Here is a 23,389-nt window from a genome sequence, read left to right as displayed (position 1 = left end):
GATCAACGGGATTCTTTTTTTTTTCACTCGGTAGCTAAAAAAAAAGAATCATCTTCCAATCACGTGCCGTCTTCCAAAAATAGCGAGCAAGGTCACGCTAAGCGGGTTTCCTCTCGCCTACTACCAACCCCCGCCCGCCCTAAACTCTATCGATCCATCAGGCTGGATACGTTAAACACATCGGCCGAATGGAGCGTAATATCTCATGCATATGTATTGTTATGTAAAAGAGGTGGTCGGAAAATTGTCGATTTTCTAGTTCATTCTAGTTCATTCAGCGGAATAGCGATCACGTCTTCCCCACTTAGAGAAATAAAAAAATTCGTAAAGCGTTTAGCGTTAGAAAAAAAATCCTTACAATCTAAATATTTCATTTCACTGTCCTCGTAATTCTAAGAAACTGAGATTTCACTCATTTGCATATGATTTTCATATCGTTCAAGAATAATTAAAGGTAGACAATTATTTTCACTTTTGTATAATTTACTGATAAAAAGACTTGGTTTTTTTTTTAACAAAAATATTTTTTTACAAGAAAAACATTCTTTTGTGCAAAACATATAGTACGGGGAGCGAGACAGCAAAGTAATTCCAATGTGGCATAATATGCGAGTTACGTAGAGTCACGACGTATTTTTATAATTTGTGTAAAAGATGATGCAGCAAGTCAGGCGTCTCTAATACATTTAGAGCCTCTCAGTTGCTTCGGACTATTTATAGCGGATCGCTCGATATGATGTACAGACTTTATTTTTAGCTGCTTACCTAGCTACAGCCCTTTCACCCCTTCGACACCATCGTGACAGCCGGACACGCAAAAACTGTTTGTACTTACCTGAAAATAAAAGTAAACCTCTTAAAATTATATGCAGAAAGATAACACAGACTCAGAAAACACGATTAACTTTTATATTTACTTTTACATTTACTTTTATTAAAATACTTTTTCTACAAAGCTGATTTTAGGAAATAAAATTGATGTTCAATACTGACCATTGATTTGCAAATGGTTATAAAAATAGATTTATAAAAAAATATAAAAGGTTTGTAAATATTTATGAAAAATTGAACAAAAAAAAAAACAGTTTATATGTATAAGCGAATTCTTCATAAGTGTCAGATAACTTTTTTACCAGAAACAAAAAGAAAATTCCACATAAAAATATTCAACATATAATGCGTGCAAATTATATTTCATCCATCCAATATTAATAATCACTGCGATAATATCAATTTATTTTTTTGATAGTTTCAAGTTAATGAAAGATATATCTTTCATAATATTTTTATTATCGTGAAAAACACCAAAATCTCGATAAAAGATTATTTTTATATGTTGCAGCATCAAAATATTCGCCAAGATTCTACTTTTATTTGTAGACTTGCGTGTCCTACGGTTAAAATCATACTGTCTTCGACAGGAAACACGAGTTTCAGCGAGACTCGGTAGGTTCACGTGGAAAACCAGACACGAGGATCGCATCGAGCGGTCCCGATCTCAGCATGAGGTCGTCCGGCGCATATAAATACGCGTCTTTAAAAAGCCGACCGTTTAAAAAAACCGCGCATCTTGTCGACGGCATCTCGTTCTAGACGGATTGCTTTCAGGGTGGTTCGAATTTCTACGAAGTGTCACTTTACTTCGTAGAATGAATAAATATATATAATATATATGTGTGTGTGTGTGTGTATATGTGTGTGTGTGTGTGTGTGTGTGTGTGTGTGTGTGTGTGTGTGTGTGCGCGCGCGCGCGCGCGCGTGTATATACATATATTTGTACATATAAACATATGTAAAAATACATGTATGCGATATAGACATTGCTAATTTTCAATATGCTATTTATTGCTTTCAAGCAACAAAAAAATTATAAAAATATCTAACGAAAAATCCATGCTATTTCCATTTGAAGTAAAAATATAGTTTTATTCTCTCTCTCTCTCTCTCTCTCTCTCTCTCTCTCTCTCTCTCTCTCTCTCTCTCTCTCTCTCTCTCTCTCTCTCTCTGACAAGTAAAAAACTTTGCTTTTCAGAATAATTATAATTAAATTATAACAAAAAATACTTTTGTTACTTTTTTATTAATTATACGATATATGTTATTTGAACAATGTTTAAAATAGAGATATTCTATTTATAGCGCTATATTTTTCCTCTAAATAAAGTTACATTTAAAACGCTACACACAGATTGCTAAAATTGATTATTGCACAGAGTACTATAACGGGAAATAGCATATATTGCTCGAAGAGAGAACACAGTTTGGTTAGATGGGCACTCTCTCGCGGTAATACGGAGGACGTATGTGTGTACTAGTACGAAAATAGTGACCGGCTCGTTCGAAAATACCGACCGCTAAAAATACGGACAAAAATAAACGTCCACACGTGTAAAAACACGCATTAATATTCGCCGCTCGTCCGACGAGTCGACGTTTTCATGCCACTGTATAGTGAAAAAGAACCGACTGACGCGGGTGGTAGACAAAGACAGATATACATAAGTCGACGCGGGAAAGAAAAAAAAAGTGGGAGTGTAAAAATCTAACGGCGGCGGACAAAGCGAGAGGACGAGAGGAGCGAGGAGGACGAAGGATGAAGCGTGAGAAGAGGCGAGAAAAGGCAGTAAAGTGCAGCGAGCCTTGCTCGTCGGATCTTTAAACAAATTTTCTTTCATCGCATCGATACCCGCGCTGTCTTGAACTACAAAAATAATCTTGGACTCGTGTCCTAAATTCCTCAAGTCGTTTTATGAAAGAGAAGAAGAGAGTAGAAGATTACCGAATTACATAGAGAGAAAGAGAATTGGTTGGTCATGAAACACACGTTCCTGTGTTATACATTAAAAAAGATTTAAAATTTCAATACTCATTTATATAATTAATTTATATAATAAATATATATATATATATATATATATATATATATATATATATAATAATTTTGAAAGTGCCATATATGTATTTAACTAAAATTCTACAATAATATTACTTTACAACAAAAGATTATTTTGAATCAGATAAGATGTTTCTTATAGAATTTTGCTGAAAATGATGACAAATTAAACTTTTTCAGCATGTTATTTTTAAAATAACTGAATTTTAAAATGCAAAAAATGATTTTTTCGCGATATTTGAAAATTTTTTATAAAAAATCTTATTTGGTTCAAAGTAATAAAAAAAATTTTTTTTGTAAATATAACTGAGTATAAGTTTTCTATTTTTCTGCGGAAAAAATTCCAAATTTTAGGCATTTATTGAAAGGCGATTTAATGATATAAATTTAGTATCTTCTTAGAAATAGTAAACACACTGTAAAACACATACTAATCATTCTAATTAATTATATTTATTAAAATTTTATTTAAATTTCAGGTCACGAATCTCTCAAAGGTGTCTTACTACAGGTCTTATTATACGTTTCTAAAGCATACAAAGTAGAAAATGCAAAGTGGAATGAACTCAATTCTCTCTAAATACGTAAAACACGACGAAGAATTATTACGCCTGTCTATGAAATAAAAAAAAAACGAATAAAGAAAGAGATAGCACTTTTTAAATGCAATCGCTCTTACCTCTATCATTTCTGTGAAGATAATTATCAAAGGACTCGAGAACTCGAAATCGTCGGGTATTATCGTATCGTTTATCATGATCAATTCTCGGCTGCGAAACGCGTGTATGTACGAAAACGCGGACCTGACAGAAAAATTGCCCGGCAAAAGGGCGACTTGGCGCCACCGTGACAGCGCGAGGCGGCGCCCGCGCCGTTTTCTGACTCACAGAAGATACGACGAAAAAGACAGCACAATACGACGAGAAGAAGGGCGGTCGAGCGCAATCGTGATGTTGCCAGGGGAAACCCCGAGATTTCGCATGTGTGATCCATAATCGCGCGATACTGGTGCGAAACGACTCAGAATGTCCCTGGCGCCCGAGAAAATGTTGATACTGATATTAAAAACAGATGATTAAAAAAACAAATAAAGATTGAATTATATTATTGATCATTGAATAATAATATGTGGTAATAATCATTGAATTATAATATACAATATTATGTGAATTATATATTCGACATGATTAACTTCTGTAATGATTTTTTTGATACGATTCGTCAAAAATAGAGTAGATGTTAAAATGCTCAATTAAGCACATCGTTATCATGAAGCTAAAAAAAGAAAGATTTTCAACAGAATTGAAAAATTAAAATTTGTTTTATACTTGTAATACTTTCACATAATTGTATTAATTCAAAACAAATTTTATTCTCAGTAAAATTCACATATTTTCGCAGCTGTTTTGAACTATTATTTTTATACGATATATCGATATATGAAAGTAATCTATTATTTTTATATAAAGATAAATATTTTGAAATAATTTCATAATTTTCTCCTTATTTAAATGAACAAAAGACGTCACCTCCTCTTGGTTTCTCGTGCACTCAACGGATCCATCAGCGCCGTCATCGTCGTCATCGTCGTAGGTTAACAGGTAGGGACCGTTCCGCCACTCCCGCCGTTCGATCCGCCAACCAGGGAGGTGCGGGCGGAGGGAAGGTGAGGAGAGCCCGGACTATTTATAGCTTCATAGGTCTTTCGTGGGAGGACCGAGTGGGACGAGGCTGCGCGACAACCGCCGGGTGGTGATGGCGGATAGAGAGATGGAAACGTGTCAGGGGTGGTGTTCGTGGAGTCCAAGGGAGACGACGGCAGCAAGGGTCCTGAGAAGGAAGGGAAACGCAAAGGAGAGAGGGCAAAATAGAGAGAGAACAAGAGAGAGAGAGAGAGAGAGAGAGAGAGAGAGAGAGAGAGAAGCGACGACTGGTGAAGGCAAAGATGAAGAGAAGGGACGAAGGGTAGAGAGAGAGAGAGAGAGAGAAAGAGAGAGAGAGAGAGAGAGAGAGAGGGGAGAGATGAGAGGTGATAGTCGCTATAAATAGAACCGGCACTCAATCCGTGGACTCTTCTAGGGTGACCTTTGCGAGAGAAAGAGGAGGAGGGAAAGAAAAGCAACGTCGACTTCCATGACGCTATTAGGCTAGGTTATTGGTTCGCCCTAGTCTCTTTTTCTCTCTCTCTCTCTCTCTTTCTCTCTTTCTCCATCTCTATCTCTCTTTCTGTCTCCCTCCCTGGATTGGGCGCCACCGGCCGCGAATCTGGGTTATGTTTACTACCCCCTTCTCACCCCTCTCGTCGGCCTGGCCGGAGGCCGCGCGACGGCGACGGCGCCGCCTCCACTTTCCTCGCGCGAGAACGTTGCGCGCGGAAACGACACGCGAGAATCGTAATCTCCTGGTTATATAGGCATGCTTCGTACATTTTCCATTCGCAAAAGTCGGTAATGACTAAAAATGGACGGGGATTTAGGACATTTCTCCGAAAATTCACAGATATTGTATTTCTGAATAATAATCCAATGGATACAATACTTATTATTTTAATGGTGAAAATCTTCATAGAAAAGTCTTAAAGAATCTCTAAAATAATTTAAAATAAGATCTAAAGAGTCTTTAAAATCTATTCTGAATTAATTCTTTTATTCCTGCGTTCGAAAGGTCAAAGTCATAATATATTTTTCACATAACTTGATCATCTTTAGAGATATTGCTGGTGAAATTTATGTTATCATCTTTTAAATTTAAATTTTGTTAAATATATGATATTTATTTATTAATTTTAATTTTATATGTAAAATTTGTAAGATAAAGATCAAAATCATCAATTATCAAAATTAATATAAATTGATCTATAAAAAGAGCAAATTTGTAACTTTGTGTCCTAAATCTCTTTACAAATAAAATTGTTATTATATTTTATCAAGAAAAAACTAAATTATTTTTCAGTATATATATATATATATATATGTATATATATATATATATAAATAACACATATATTAATGTAGATATTGATATAGAACAAGAGGAAAATAAATTTGTAAAATAAAAGCTTTCTCTTCGCATGATTACGAAACATGTAAAGACTTGCCCAATCGCGAAAGAAACAAAACGACTGGAAAACGAGAATAAATACAAAAATAAAGCGTCATGTCGAAAAAGAAACATCGACGGAACGAACTTTGATCACCGATCTTTCCACCACGGAAGGAACGATCGCTTTGATCAGTGGCCGGGAGCACCAAAGTAAATACACGATATAATATGCCGAGATCAAAGTAGCCATTGCTGTTGACGAGAGCAAAAGTCTAATCAAATTAAGCCGAAATCACATGCCCAAGAAAATCACTTTCACTACTGATAATTCGATTCCATTCCATGATTTGTATGTGTGACGAGCTTATCGTAATCCAACTACCGTAACCTATATTTTTACATTTTTTTTTGTATTACAATAGACGCGCCACATCATATTTAAACAAATGTTCGAATAACGCTGAAAAAAGCTTCATATTTCGTAACAATTTTAATCAATTTCACAGCATATTTTATATTCTGATCCAGTTCGTATATTAAATAAATATATAAAATAAAGAGCTTACATTACATATGAAATTACATATGAAGAGTAAATTAAAATTGAACTCTCCCATATACAAAACTTGATCTATATTCGATTATTTAATTATCTAATCTTTAAAAATCTTTTTTACAAAATTGATTTTCTCAATTAAAAGAAAAAAAAATGAAATAAATCACTTACATTGAATCTTTTTTAATGTCGGTGCCGCACAATCGCTGCGAAATCAATTAACGTGAAGAATTTATCATGATCGTTTATATTCAGAAATCTCATTGATAAAATCATTGCTAATGGCATGATAATGACTAAATTTGTGTTGAGTAATCAATCTTTGCACCGCTCACGAAATTTCCGCCGAAAGTATTTCGCGGAATTGAACGGGACTGTAATTTGTGTGCCAAACGTTTGCGACTAACATTAATCTTACCTCTCCAGATGTGGATGCGGTCAAGCACCAATTTGGACTTCGACTTCATCGCTAAGAAGAATCGCTTGTCCACCACAAATAGGCCCGTATTAATAACTCATACTCCATGCTAAATGTAGCCGCTTGATGCTGAGCTCGAGATAACATCGTGTGCAATCTTTATATGAGAAAACTCGGACGGCCATATTTAGCATTAAATGCATCAGATATGTATATATGTATAGACCATGGTTCAATAAAATTGAAAAATAGTCTGAAGCAGCATAAATTAAAAATTTATATTTAAAAAGACACAAATGAGCTGTTGCTCACACGCGTAGGCAAATTCTATTAAAATTCTATTTAAATAAATAGAACTGAAATTGCAAACAAGGATCACGCGATAGCGCGAATGTAACAAAATATAATATTAAATTAAAGATAAAACTTTGCTGGAATAAAAATAATTACATATTAGAGCGTTAAATTCTCCTCCTCATTTAAGGAAAACTCAGCTTTCAACTTGTTACAAAATTTGTGGTTGAGTTCGCCGAAGCTCCGCGGCACACCCCCGTGTACGTATTTATCACCGCATAAAAGAGTAATAAATGTCCGGCAGCATCGCGTTAAAATATCTCACAGCTTAAAAGTATTTCACTGCTGTCTCGATAAGAGCTAAATTTATTGAAACGCCCCTCCCCCCCCCCCACTTGGATAAGATTTAGAGGTACGATTCTGCTACGAATTGCATTAAAAGGACGGTGAGCGAGGAGGAGGGGCACGGGGATGACTGTATTTTTCATCGTGGCGCATCGAGAGCATTTTATGCGAACGCCGATGAAAAATGCAGCAAAGAGCAGCGCGGGATGAGTAATCGATGACAACATTGGTCGGTGCAGCAACGGCCGCGCAGGGACGAAAATAGGAACGTTCGTGTGCGCGATCGATCGGCGTGTTTTTCAGCCTGCGCTTTCGCCGTGAATTCAAATTTTCACGAGCGAGCGTCTAGCGATAGCTCTTAATGTCACGTGCAATTGCATCGGGAATAATTCTCGCGAATATAAAATGTTAATTACTCGCGCGATTCGCGTAACAGGCCTATACGATCGCGGAATAGCTGCGAAAAGTCTTTTAGCTTTTAGCTTTTTTAGCCTAGGTGGGCTGGCTCTGATCGTTTATTTACAGCACACTTTCTTTTCAATCGGTTCGCGCTATTATCCTTCGCCGATTTGGAATCCATCTGCGATAAATTTTATCCCACTTAAATCTGTGCGCGCGATAAATTTTATCCCACTTAAATCTGTGCGCGCGATAAATTCCGCGACGCTTTGCCGGAACTTGCCAGGGACGGGAATACGTTTTCTTTTTCTGCATGCAAAACACGACGCGGACTTTCGTCGATCTCGGCGCGATGCTCTCTCGTGAAAGAAATTCCTTGATATACCGGGAGTTGGCGAGCGAAAGATTCTCGGCGCGATAAGCGCGAGGAATATACATTTTACGCGAGACTTTCGCGCGCATATTATTAATGTCGACGGAACTTTTGCCGCCCATCGGCCACGGATGACGGCAATTTATTGGAAAAATATCAAACTCGTTATAGCGCGCGCGCGCGCGCGCGCGCGCGCGCGCGCTCGCGCACGCGGTTGCGGATCGTGTAGAAAGGATCGATATTGCCGCCGAAGGATGCTGCGCAACTTTCTCGCGTGTATTTCCTCGGCAACGAGAACGAAAACGAACAAACGGACGAAGGGGATCGGCGTGCGGCAACGAGCGAGCACCAACACCAACATCAACAGCACCACACCACCCACCCACACACGAGCATGGCGCGGTGGTCCGTAACAAAATTAGCGCGGGCACAATGCGAACCCGCCTTCGCCCGAGAAAATAGAATTGGCAGGCTACCAAAGCCGAGTCTTGAATAGATTTGAACTATATGGATCCTCCTTCGCCCTCTGTTCTCCCTCGCTCGTTCGCTCGTTTGGGCACCGTCTCTTCTCTCGTCCATCCCTCGCGTACGCGCGGCCTTTGTGTGATGTAACGTGTCCTCATCGCGTTGCTGCGCTCGTTATGCGCGCTGCATTAACATCAAAATCAACCATGGAGATACCTTAAATCGATGCGCGAGAGCGGAACACGTCGATGGAGTACAAAGTGTGGAGCGATAATTGTGTCGTGTAACGGGAGAGCCCTTAATATCGAGCAAAAATTCTTCAGTATCGATACACCTGATAATGAACGTTTTATATAGAATAACAGACAACGATACGTAGAAAAAAAAAATTGAAACTGAAATAAGAAACATACGATCCTCACGTAATATCAAGAAGCAGATGTATTAATTGTTTCGATTATTTCTATTTTTTACACGACTCGTGTGATTTACCCCGTGTGATAAATCGCGACGATAAAACAACACTCCGACTCCGTTACACGACTCAATTTGGGCGGACAATCGTTAATCGGGCTGGAAATTCGCGAAAAGAGCCGGCGGTGAAACGCGAAAATTCAACGGAGGCGGCATTCTCGGGACGTCGTCGGATGAAACAGCGACGGTTTGCGCTGCGAGGCGCGCGAGAGCGAAAATAAATAGAGCCGACGAAAATAAACGCGCGGCCGCTATTTTGTGTGCACCTCGACGGCACCGCGCGTCGGTATTAACGCCAATGTGTATCGGTCGATTGTGTGCATGCGCGCGCGGTATGCGGCAAATTCGCTAATCCCATCTCGAGTTTATACGCCGAGAGCGAGCACGCTGGCCGCTCGTGTAACCGTGCCGATGCTCCGAATACTCGAGGCCACGCCGGCGACTTAGCCGAATATCGGTGCCCATCCATATCGATGTCCGATGATCTCCCGTCGTGCGACATGACGCGTATACGCAATAACTTTGCCGACCAGAACGTCTCAATGACCGTTTCTCTTTCATCATTTTCAGACGTCGCTGCCAAAAATGTTAATTTATCTGCGGCGTCTATCTAGACTTCGGAGAATCCTTCTTTGACATGCCATATTTATTTACTTTTATGTATACGCGTTATTTCTTAAAAAAGAACAAATTGACAAAAATGTATTATATATCTGCGAAATTGGATCGATTTGCCTATTCTGTTACAAATATCCTTAAATTATATAGCAACTGCGATCAAAAACACGCATACGCAATAATAACTTTGACGACCAGAATGTCTCAATGACCGTTCTCTTTAGTCATTTTCAGACGTTGGTGCCAAGAATGTTAATTTATCTGCAGCGTTTCTCAATTTCAGAAAATTTATTCAATATACCATATTTATATATATCCGTTATTTGCAAAAAAAAAAAAACAATTGATAAATTACGTATTTGCGAAATTGAATCGATTTTCCTATTCCGTTACAAATATGCCTAAATGATATAGCAACTGCGATCAAAAACAAAATGGATTTCAATTTTTATCGCCAACGTAATAGGTTAGGTAATAGGTTTTCAGAAGCTTTTATTTTTTGTAAAGCTGTATGCACTATATATATATATATATATATATATATATATATATATATATATATATATATATATAGTGCTGTGTCTCTGCGTCTCCGTTTGCTGGTATTGGTTAAACTTTAATCCAACCAATCGAAAAGATCGATATCGAGAGCGACATTTGAGGACCCTGTCCTAGCGAGGCAAAAACGTGTTGATGAATTACTGTCAGATTTGTTAGAGAGCTGTTGCTTGTAACGTCCGGTGTTAATCACTTCACAACATTCAACTTTGCAATTTTTATCAAAACCGATATTCTTGTTATTCTTGTACGTGAATGTGCGAAGGTGTAAATACGCTAGAGTGTAATATCGCGAATGCGGATACGCGATAATATTTAAATCGCATATAAAACTTTTCAAAAATAGAATCTGATCTTTAACGTAATTTGCATTTTTGACAGAGATTGATCGTAGTTGAGTAGAGATATGTAGAATTAATAATCCAAGATTAAATTAATAAATCTAAAGTTAGTACTATTAAATATTAATCTTTAAACTTTTTAATGCTGGAAATATAGCCAGTCATCCACGATAAAGGAAAAAAATAATATATCGTAATGATAATTATTATGATTCCCTTTGCAAAAGTTGGCTACGTGAAACGCAATTATAGAAGCTCAAAGCTCAATTTACGTTTAAAGTTGGCTCGGTACAAGGTTCTGCGATTGACGGAACGAACGATCGTTCACAGTTTGTTTCTGCGTTTCTACACGAGATATGAAGAGGACAGTCCTATAGAGAAGAAATCAAAGGTGGCTCACCGGGGAATACGCGCGCTCCATCGATTTTGCCAGCGGGATTGCTCCCGTTCTTTTCTGCGATGTCGACCGTTACGCGAGTATATCGTGGACTTGAGTCGACCTACTTTTCAAAGAAAACTTACTTCTTCCATAAATGATCGTGCGAAAGCTACGTCTGTTACCATACCAACGCGATCCTGCTGTCCAACGAGAAGAAACACAATGCAAAAAATGTTTCGCAAACCACCCACACACACACACACACACACACACACACACACACACACACGCACACACACACACGCACGCACACGTGGCACGTATACCTGTGTGTATTTCCGTACGTTCGCGCGGGGGTGAGACGCAGGGAGGGGGGCACGAGCGTGTACAGGGCGACAGGGCGGATGGGCGGGGTGGATGGGAGCGCGAAGACGGTACGCGCGGGGGTGCGGTGAAGGTACGAGAGTGTTATATAAATAGAAGCGGTCAATGCTGCTATGGGAACACTACACATAGCCACGCGGTGGGGTAGACGGGTTGCGCGGAGAGTGGAACACCTCACTCCCAATTCATTAGTCCGTATTTAGCGTGTGCTTGTGAGCACTCGGGGGCTTCGATATGGCGCGCGCGAATTGAAGCTCGAGAATGCGAGTCAATTGTCGGTAAAGTGGGGTGAAAGAAGAGAAGTAATAGCCAGAATTGCGATAAAAGCACATTTTCGCAAAAGCAATTTCATCCTGGTAGAAGCACCCTCAATAATTTGGCCTTAAATATAAGGGGATTAAGGGTCGACTAAGGAGAGACTATGGAGACCTCTATCGGAGATGAATTCCTTCTCACTCATATTACGGCCAAAATACTGCGAGAAAAGCTATATAATTATTTATAATCAGAATATTTGAACCTGACGAAAGCTACAGAGCGATTTTTGTAGGAAAATGTGTGAAAATAAATAATTCATTTTATGCGTAAATAGATTTGCACTATAGGACTATAAGGTGCAAATATTTTCATCTATTGTAAATTTTTTTTTAAGAGCCAAATTGCAAAATCCCGCTCTGTAGCAAGAGTCATAATTTTATAAAAAATACGTTAGAAAAAGCAGCTCATGGCAGAATATCGCTTCTACGAGATAATATATGGGTGTACTCAAATATATATCTGCAATATAAATAAGGAATGGATAGTTACATTTATTTTAATTATTTAAGAGTTAAACTGCAAAATTGGCTCTGTAGATACCTTCGTAATTGTAAAAGAAATTATCTTAGCAAAGTTTCATGACGAAACATCGTTTCTATAAGACAAAATATAATTGAGTACAGATATCTGTAAATAAGGAGTAGATAATCATTTTAGATCAAGTCGGAGTTAGCCCGTCACTCCTGCCGACCCTTAATGAATCACTGTTTATCCCTATTTTTAATTATTAATCTTTGACGAAGCGGTAATTTTGCAAAGTTAATCGAATATTTTATCTTCATTTAGACTTTATCAATGCAATCTGATTAAGAATAAATAAATTTATTTGAATAATAAATTTTATTGTTTCAGAAGTTTTACAGAACTTACAAAAATAGTTATAATTCTCGTTGTATTTAAGTACAGCTATGATTACCATAAAATTTTAAAATCTATATTTAGTTCGTATCAATATTAAACCGTGAAAGATGGAAGAGCTTCCTTCCATCGTGATTTCAGAGTAAAGTAAATATAAATATTTTTACTCCCCGCAATCACATAGGTCTTCTTAGCAATTTTTCTCCATTATGTAAACAATCGTGCGATAAATTTAATTTTTTTCCAACTCCAGCGGATCTTTCAGACGTGTATGTCTCTCGTGCAATTTTAACATTTTAAAATAATTTCCCGTGCAATTTGATGACATCCCACCTATTTTCCACCGCGATTTTGGAACTGCGCTAAACGCGTATCGATCGAACACCGTCTCGTTTGCGACAATTCCTTCTTTCTCCGCCGTTCTCTCGGGAGACCGATCAGAAAATAGCACGTCGCGACGCGAAACCCCATATTCTATATCCTTTTCTCCTTCTCTTCCGCGCTCTCGGCGGATCCGCAGCCCCGAGAAGAGGTTGCACTCAACGGCGCATAGTCGCGAACACGTGAACGAGCATCGAAAGGGCACGTTTGTTTCCTGCATGGGCTACCTGTACACGCGTTACACATCGCTTACACGCGAGCATGCACTTTCGTAACTGTCAGCTGACTTTGTCTCATGCTCGCGTAGCCGTCGATCGTTATAGCCGCGCTAAATATACGAGCTGTTAACATTACGCGAGAGGTTCCATTAGGGACCAATAAATTGCCACCTACGAGTGAGCGACGTCGTGCGAAAGTGACAAACGTTTCCGCGAGCGCAAAACGGAAATTAAAGAGCATTTTTCGTATGGATAAAATTGCAGTGAGGTCAAATATCCACCTCATCCTACTCACGAAAGTGCACTGACAGATATAAAAATTTGTGACAAAATTAAAAAGATAGTAAATAAATATAATTCAACAAGCACGTATCCTAAATCTCCCACAATTTCATTTCCTAATTTCCGAATAAAACTTATCTCTTCTGACGATATAGAAGAGTCATAAATTTCCGATAAATTTGCCATCTTCCCGATTACGACATTCAATCTCAACTTGATTTTGTTAAGAATAAATCTTAATCGAAATCTCAAATTAATAGACATTAAATGATTCGATTTTTTAATCGCGATTTTTTCCGCGATTCATTTGGAAGACTGTACTGTGGAGGTGAGGAGGGGAGGAGCTTGCTCAATAGTTCGAGCACAAAGTGCAATGCGGTGGTTTCGCGCGCGGTCAATCTTCACGATGCGACTTCCTCAGCATCGCCTCGTGCAGAGAAGCGACATAAATAGCGTTATCGTGCGGTGTTCACACCGCAGCCGATAACGGCGGACGATTTTGTTGTCGGACGTGCGGCGATTTCTCGCGGGACGACCGCCGAGAGCTCGGCCCTGCTATTTTTAACGCGTCGCTTTCATTAAGAATAATCTAGCCACGAATAAAAAGATGTAAGTGGAACAGGCTCGATAAGGTGAACCGATAAAGATGTCGCACGATATGAGTTTTGCACGAGGATAAATTGATCCGTTTTTATCATCGCGACGTTATTTTGGAATTATAAGTTATTCGCACGGATAAAATTAGAAGAGAGGAAAAAAAGTGATTGGTTTCTTCAAAAAAATATTTAAACAGTTAGGAAAGAAATCCGTTATGCAAAAAGCAATATGTAAAAAAGAAAAAAAAAGAAAAAAGGAAAAAAAGATTTGTATATAAGGAAAAGCACGCGCCTTTGTCGATCGTTTACTAAGAATAAAATAATAAATCCTTTTCGATTCACGCACGCCTTCGTTATTTCTTTTTGTTAAAAAAAACTGAATAGTCGGCTAGAGCTGCAAAAGTTTGCGCGAGCTATTTATGAGAAGATGTATATACGAGTATAATATTTAGAATAAACGTGAAAAACATTTTTCACTCTGCTCAAGAAAATAAATAAATTTTTTAAATATATAAATATTTTTTTAAATATAAGTAAATAAAAGCTGTGTTAAACAAATAATATGATAAGCAAATTCATAAATAATTTTCGTTTTCTCGAATTTTTAGTCAATGTGACAGACAGACAAGCCAGTATTGCGGCAATGTCGCGAGAGCATCCAAGACAATTTGGGATTGAGAGATAAGGTGCCTTTCTAAGGAAAGAGAATTCCGATAATCGCCGTCTGTAAGGAAATAATTAATCGCGTCTGCAAAATCGCGGGTTGCGCGTCGGACGCGAATAGCCGAGATTACGCGATGAGGGCGGGCGGGACGAGGAGGAGGAACGCGGCAAGATATCGTCTTTGGTCGCACAGTATCGATCGATACTATTCTATCTATTATTAGACGAGTAACGGCACACGGATCGTTATTATTATTATGCGAAATGTATTTGTAGCCGAAGAGACTCACGAAGAGACAACGACGACGAAGACAACGACGACGAAGACAACGACGACGAAGACAACGACGACGAAGACAACGACGACGAAGACAACGACGACGAAGACAACGACGGGAGTTCTATTCCAGCCGCGAAAATCATGGCGCGTCCGTTAAGCCAGCTTGAAACTACAAGAGACGCTCTTCCAAGACGGGACAAAGAAGGTGTCGCGTAAAGAGGGAGGTATCGGGGAAGAGGGAGAAGGAAGAGACAGCGAAATTCGATCGGCAAACTAATCGCTGAACTCTCGCGATGGTGAATGAAATTAAATCCCACCAAAGCTCGGAAAATCGTTTAACCGCCACTACCACAACCAACGCGCGTTAATAATGTACCGTGCTCCGCAGGTACCGAGGTGTCACCGATAATTCCATAATCTTCTTCATCTCTCTCCTTTCTCTTGCCCGCGATATGGAGAACTATTTTAATACGCCCGAATGCACGCATCCGGCGAGATTATTGGCCGCGACGCGCTAAACCGATTAATCAACACCACTGCTGATTACGATTTTTACAATTTTTTTTCCCCGCTTTTTCTGCCTCGTCCAATAATTTTCTTCTCCACTCGCTGAAATGAACGAAAACGTCCCGCGAGAAAATAAATGGAGAACGCGATCATATGTAAATTATTCAACAGTGTATTGACCGCCGCGCCGCGAAACCACGACGTTATATTACCTATCTATACCCTGGAAATAAATAATGCAAGTGGTACGGTGGTTTTCGAAACGATCTTTCTTTCCCCTTCAATGTGCTTAAACCTTAAAAATAAACGGTCTCGCCAGAACGGTCGCAGGCGAAGATTCGACCCACATTGATTTTCATTGATCAACCGCAATTCTGGTCGGGCCGCTCTTGGAAAAAAACGAGCGAATTAATTATACACCGAGCCGCCTAATTTCAGCTCGACGGCTATTCGTCATCGCTGAGTGATCGCGCGATGACGAACTGGATGGAAATCGAATCCGGCGGAATTGCCGATGACAAATTTAATCTCTCAGTGATCTAACATGACTCTATAATAATAACTCCCTATCTTTATAAACTCTTATCGGAAATTCCACTATAGATCTTTATAGATAATTTTAACAAATTTGTAAAAATTACAAGGATAAACTAAAAATATGGCAAATTGTGTATTACTAAATATACACATTCTATATTAGTTTAATATAGAATGGGTATATTTATATACATAAGAAAATATCATTCTTTCCTGAAAAAAAAAAAAAAAGAATTCATTTTTTTTAAATTTGAGTAAAATAAATTTTACTTTTCATTTTTAAAAAGCTGCAGAATATAAATTAACAAATCCGTAGTTTATCTCTTTATTTAAAAGAATATTGTCGCTAAGAATTAATTATTGGGAAAGACGTCTGAAAATAACTTCATCCATAAAATTTTAAAAATAATCTCGGTATAGATTTTATACCATCATTACACAAAGAAAAAATTGTAAGAAAAAATTAGAAAGAATATAATAAATAATAAATATAATAAAATATAATAAATATAATAAAAAATTAAAATCAAGATAACACACAATATCTAATGTAAATATTATATTTAAATATATAGGAATAATACAGGAAAAATAGTTTAGATAAACTAAATTTCTGATAAAATATGGATCCAGAAATTCGATTGAAATTATCAAAATCCTTATTTAAATTTCTTATTTAAACTAGAATCGTGATACCTTATACCGAATTATGATACTTTAATTGAAATTTTTTCCAAGAAAGCTATCTTCTCCATGAATAATTGGTAAGATAACTCGACGCGAGGAGGCAAAAAAAAAAAAAAAATACGGATTTAGGAATGGCGTAATGCGTAGATATCAGAAACGTTAAACAGAGTTAACGCTAGGCAGACAATCGTAAAACGTGACAACCGAAATCTTTCCTCCTCGTAAGTTCGCACACGAGCCACCACACCAAAGAGAGATCTCTGGCGATTATTCGAGTCAGCAGGATACACCTTCAGGTTGCCATTGCATCGCCGTGTACACGTGCGCGCGCGCGCGCATGTATGCACGCATACACGCACACGCATCCACACACACACACACACACACACACACACGCGCGCGCGCGCGCGCGCGCGCATGCCTCGGAACACTCGCGGGCGTAACGCGCAACGTAACCGCTCGCCAATATACGCGCATGCATAATGCCAAGCATAACCGAGTAGTTTATTTATAACGCAGTGCGGAAATACACCCGGCTTGTGCCTTTATTGTAAAACGTCGTTGTGTAACGAGGTTGTGTAACGTAATTGCACGATAGTACGGCGACGCGTATGCGGCGCATGCCGCACTCGCGTCCCTGCCCCCTCGCCGCCAGCTCCACCACCTGACTCTTGTCGTCCTTCTTTCCTCCATTTGCCGAGCCGCGCGCGCGCGCGATATCTGTGTATAGCCGAGGTACGCAGCGGTGGAATTTAACGAAAGCGAACGGAAACGTCAATCCTCCGGCGTAAATGTCGAAGACGTCCCCGTTCGCTCGACGGGAATCGCGAGACGTTTTTACGCGATCGAGCCTCGCGGCGCGGTGACTTTGATTTACGACAACAAGAATTAATTTCATCTAATCGCTTCAGCTGCCTTCGACTTCTCGGTGCCTCGCAAATGGGATCGCATGCGTATTATCAATCGCGAAGAAGCCGCCAACAACGTAGGTTTCACGTAGTCGCATTTACATAGTAATCGTGAAGCGTACGACGCAACGTCGCCCGATGTCGGATGTATCTTTTGTCGTTGCGCAATATCACAGAGTGCGATTAGATACCAGCAATGAGATCGAATGGCGTAAAATAGCGTGTAACACAAAAAAAAAGGAGTATCAGCTTGTAAACTGAAGTTGAAACATAGAAAGGTAAATTCGGACTCTCTGTCCTCATAAGTATTTCTAAAAATAATTATATCTCAGTTATAAGCGGAATCTAATCTTGATAAGATAGAACCGAGGCACTAAAAGCATCTAACTTGTAATAGAGAAATAAATAGACAAGAGATATCGAATATCAGCATACAAATATGTAGACAAAAGCTTTCTCTCGAATAAGTTATAAATTGTAGCATAACTTGTCGAATGAAATTTATATTGAATCAAGGCTTGGAGCAAGTGCACGAGTGCATCTCTACCGAATACTCTCGAAAAACGCTTTCGGAAAGGTCGAGTGTGCGCACCCACACGTGAAGTTTTAGAAAATGGCACGAAGCGGATCTTTTTTCCTCGTAGCCGGGTTTCTCTCGAAACGTTAGCCAAGCCGGGTATTTACGATACTGGGACGCGAATGTCTCTAATTATAGATCATTGCAGCATCCTCTCTCAGCATATGCACATGGTCACATAATATATGTAGTTGTCCAGCACACCATAATTTGATGGAGAGATAATCTTCTCTGTCTCTCTGTTGAAATTATTAATCCGATTATTTATTTGACTCAATTCCGCGTAAAAAAAACTCTTAATAAAAAAAGATGAATTTAACTATTCTAATTAAAATACTATTCTAAATTAAAATCTAACTATAAACTATGAAATTATACGAGCTAAATAAAGTGCTATTAAAATTTTTACAAATTATAAACAACATACATAAAAATACTACGTTCTTATATTGCACAAATAAACAATTATAAAAAATGGACTTTATCACGACTGTGTCTATTAATTGAATGCATCGCGATATTGCTCGACTCAAAATAAATTTCTTTCGTGTATTCCGTTTATCATTAAAAAATTCAAAGATGCTGTTGACATTCTAATAAAATACTAAGAAGATATGATTAATCAAATCTTTTTAATTACCAATTAAAATTATTATTATTTAATATGCAATAAAATTATTTTTAAGTATTTATTTTAGATGTATAAAAATTTTGGAAAAATAAATGATATTTTATAATTTTTAAGTTAATACTTTAAAAAGCGCTTATCGAACTTTATCGAACTTTAAGTCACATTTTTCATGTAAATAATTATTTTCTTGTCACTTTCGAAAAAATATTTCAAAATTCAAAGATTATTAGCGAATACATACACATGGACATGTATAATCTTAAGAATTAATTATTGAATCGCAAAAGATAAAATTTAGACTGTGTCTTAAAACATATTTCATTTGAATTCCTCGATTTAATCATAATAGCAAATATAACATAACGAACTAATTCTCACGATCTATTTATTAAATCGAATCGAATTTCAAGATTAATTTAAATAAGTTTTTCAAACGCGACTATAAATACGCTTTAGAAAATTGCAAATTGATTGATAGTTAATTTTAAATAAATCAATATATATAGTAACTATAAAAATTCAATAATCGCGAAACAGATATTTCATATATTTTCGAGTATCAAGCCGACACTCTGTATACCAACAGACGTTCAACTTGCTTTTACCATCGATTGTTTTCCAAGCCTGTTTCTCGACCCAGAGAAAAATGGCTACGCTTTTGACGCGAAACTATTTTTCATTTTTGCGAATAAAGCGCGACTTTCGCCGGCAGCCATCGGGCGGGATTTCCACGTGGTGCAACGACGGATGGAAATGTGGAAAAAGGATTCTAAGGAATTGTTTGGGCGTACTGATGGGCGCGGGTACCACCTGCGGAACGTTGTTATACATTCTGGACCGATCGGTTCAAGCGATGGGCCACGACGCACACCTGCCCAGCTATCCCTGGGACTTTGATGGATTCTTCTCGTGCCTGGACCACGCGGCCGTGCGACGGGGCTGGCAGGTCTACAAAACCTTGTGTCACACGTGCCACAGCCTGCGCTACGTGCAATTCATAAATCTGATCGACGTGTCGCACACGAGGGACGAGGTCAAGGCCATTGCTGCCGAGTACGAGGTAGACGGTAGGCTTGAATTTATCGCACGCCGAGAATCCGCCGAATTCGCCACTCGCCACTTTCGACGTAGGCGTTTCCGTTTCCTTCTCTTTCTCGCGCCTCTCGTAATTGACTTTGAGACCCGCGTCCGACGACGCGTAATTCAATTACGAGTTGGCTCGCCGAGAACGTTTTCCGTCCACGCAAAAAATGAGATTAGCTACCCGCTCCGCGAGTATACGCGCAAAATATACGTTTCTGTCTGAAGTGTTTACCAAGTTGGATACCCGGAGAAAATTTAGTTACTCGTGAAATTCATATTATATATGAATTTCACATATATAAAATCTCATAATATTCTCTCTCTCTCTCTCTCTCTCTCTCTCTCATATGTAAAAAAGAAAAGACAAAGAGCAACATAGAAAAATAAATCAAAATAATTGTAAAAAAGTTTTTATATTATTTCATATTATATATCGTAATTCTAGTATTAGGATCTTACGAAAGCGAGTTTTTTTACAAATAAATTTACAATACTATGTAATATATGCTATCAGTATGCTACGTAACTACATTGTACATGCTATCGGTTTAGTAGTATAAAATTCTTCAGTAAAATTAATCTCAATGGATGAATATATCTTATCAAGTTACATTTTTTTATTTATTGCGCGGACTGATAGTTAGTAATTTAAAGATAATACAAATACGACGTAATCCTAGCCAAGTAATCTATTAGGCTTGTCACTGTCTCTATGCTGCTTTTATTTATATAAAATATATGTATATATAGTAATATATCTTGTATACAGACTCAATGCATTAATAATAACTATTTATATTCTTAGTCTTATTAATAAAGTAAAAATAATTAACTCGTATAATTTTTGAGAAGCTTTTCAATACGTTTAGCTTTCCTTACTGGGCTTGTATCTTATTGTGCAAAATATTGCACTCGAATATGCAGGTTGAGGATGGACCAGACGAAGAGGGAAATTACTACACGAGACCTGGAAAATTATCTGATTTATTACCGTCCCCATATCCAAACGAGGAAGCTGCTAGGGCGGCCAATTTCGGGGCGTATCCACCGGATCTGACTCACATTATTCTTGCTAGGAGAAACGGTAGAAATTACTTATTTTCTATGTTAACGGGATGGATGGAGCCGCCAGCAGGAGTGTCTTTAACCGAGCAGCAATACTTTAACATTTACTTTCCCGGAAACGTAATCAATATGCCACAGGTAAATGTCAAAGATCATAATACAGCATATTTTTATATTACATATTACACAGATTTTCTTTTGTTTCTTTTCATCTTATGATGAAAAGAACGTGAATGTGAATTAAAATATTTAACAAAAATTTTATCGTATGTCAGTTTCTTCCCGCAGCTTTTAATTCGCAACTATGAATATCTCAGTAATCTATCTTCAAAATTTAAATTCTTGTTAGAATTTTTTTTTAAATGGAACGAAATAAAACACGTTGTCTACATCCATCATTGAACCTTGATATTTAAAAACTTCTACCTCTTTGTGCTCTAACTTATTTTTAACTTTCCCTTTGTTGACAAAAGTTCGATCTCTCTCTTTCTCTCTCTCTCTCTCTCTCTCTCCCCCCCTCCCCCCCTAAAAGAGAGACAGATAAAGAGGCATAGGATAATGACGAAATAAATTAAGAAAAATGGCTGAAAATGACTGAACAATCTATAAGTACAATAAACGTTCACCAAATGTTTGAGGAACCTTCTAAGGTCTGCAAATTGGAGATAAATATCGATGAGATATTGATGGTACCAAATTGTACCTTATCAAAAGATATTCATGCATTAATATTATTAATATTAATTTCATTAATTTTTTATATTAATGGAATTTTAATTGCATGCTCTAGCACTTAATAATCATTATATAATATAATGTATTATGATGTAAAATCATGTTCAGATGTTAAGTGACGGTGCGGTGGAATACGACGATGGTACTCCATCAACAACATCGCAAATGGCGAAGGACTTAGTCGAATTTTTAAGCTGGACATCCTCGCAAAATCTCGACGAACGAAAACGGATGTTCGTCAAGGGAACAGGAATCTTTATCATATTATTGGCTTCGCTTATTTATCATATGAGATTTGTTTGGTCGCACTTAAGAAGCAGACAGATTGCATATGTGCCCAAAGAAAAGTAAATTAAAAAATATTCTCACAAAAGATTTCCAATGATAATTCAAATAAAAAAAGTTATTTCTCATAAAAAAAGAGATACAAAGTGAATTATTTCAATTCAGATGATTTCACATGTACATTTTATGTATATTGAATATATAAAAGTTTAAAATTACTAATTAATAAGAATTATTTCTTAGATCTAAAATGATTGAATACTTTGACTAGAAAAAATGTCGAAGATCATAATTATAAGTTACATATTATAAGCTACAGAAATAGATTTAAAATCATTCATTTCAAAATCATCAATTTCAAAAAAAAAATAATTGATTTTTGTGTACACACACACACATATATATATATATATATATATATATATATATATATATATAATCAAGAATAAAAAAAAGTAAATGAGGAATAATTGTAAATAAAACTAAAATTTTATTAAAACTTCTACAAAAAAATAAATAAAATGTTTATATTTTAACTTGAAAAAAAAAAAAAGAAAAAAACTAAATTTTTTGGAAAGAAGAAATTTTTTTATTATAAAATATAATTTTATATAAAGAAAATCGTCTTCGAAAATAGATTTAATATCAACTTATTTATCAAATACCAATTAAATATTTTAAAAATAGATTTTATTTGGTTTTATATATATAATATATAAAATATATATATATATATATATATATATATAGATATATATATATAGATATATATATATAAAGAGAGAGCATATTCAAGCATATTCGTAATATGCTAATATTTTGCTTAGCTGCTGAATTTTGAACGTTTCGCGTAATTTTAACTGAATGCGACGGTAGTACGGTAATCCTTATTTAGAACCGAGCGCAAACATCCACGTGGTTCCACAAAGTTGCATTAGAGTGTGCATCCGCATACGTATATATATATATATATATATATATATATATATATACGAAAACGCTACTATTTATAAATACGGGCGACTTTGAGAACGAACGGCGAATCCTATCTCCTCTTGCTTAATGCCGATGCGGGCTGGTCGCGGAGTAGCGCGCGCGCGCGCGCGCGCGCGCGGAAAGTATACAAAGAACACGAATGGATCCAGCGAGCGACTGCAGTAACATGCGCCAGCGTCGATAATCGTTTCGCAATGTGCGGCCTTGACGGTGCCCGTATAGCTGCCGATCGGGCATGCCGTC

General features: G+C 37.3%; 2 protein-coding genes across 9 annotated transcripts in view; one reads left to right on the top strand and one right to left on the bottom strand.

Annotated features, from left to right (window-relative positions):
• HDAC4 (histone deacetylase 4) overlaps positions 1-23,389 on the bottom strand; it is a 104,058-nt gene that overhangs the window by 63,243 nt on the left and 17,426 nt on the right. The window lies entirely within an intron of this gene.
• Positions 11,676-22,522, top strand: LOC105426238 (uncharacterized). 5 transcript variants are annotated; one of them, XM_089084011.1, is made up of 4 exons: positions 11,676-11,895; positions 19,677-20,042; positions 20,990-21,268; positions 21,974-22,522. In XM_089084011.1, exons 2-4 carry the CDS (start codon positions 19,776-19,778, stop codon positions 22,214-22,216), a joined length of 789 nt encoding a protein of 262 aa, XP_088940137.1. In that variant the 5' UTR covers positions 11,676-11,895; positions 19,677-19,775; the 3' UTR covers positions 22,217-22,522. The 5 variants fall into 5 exon arrangements, with proteins under 5 accessions (XP_088940137.1, XP_088940134.1, XP_088940136.1 ...); XM_089084008.1 differs by lacking the exon at positions 11,676-11,895 and adding an exon at positions 17,086-17,851; XM_089084010.1 differs by lacking the exon at positions 11,676-11,895 and adding an exon at positions 17,086-18,052 and having other exon boundaries at positions 19,695-20,042.

This window comes from Pogonomyrmex barbatus, unplaced genomic scaffold (assembly GCF_055798465.1).
Source record: "Pogonomyrmex barbatus isolate J1 unplaced genomic scaffold, ASM5579846v1 scaffold8, whole genome shotgun sequence".
Taxonomy (NCBI): domain Eukaryota; kingdom Metazoa; phylum Arthropoda; class Insecta; order Hymenoptera; family Formicidae; genus Pogonomyrmex; species Pogonomyrmex barbatus.
Note: the sequence above shows the minus strand (reverse complement) of the source record. Positions and strands in the feature narration are given on the sequence as shown.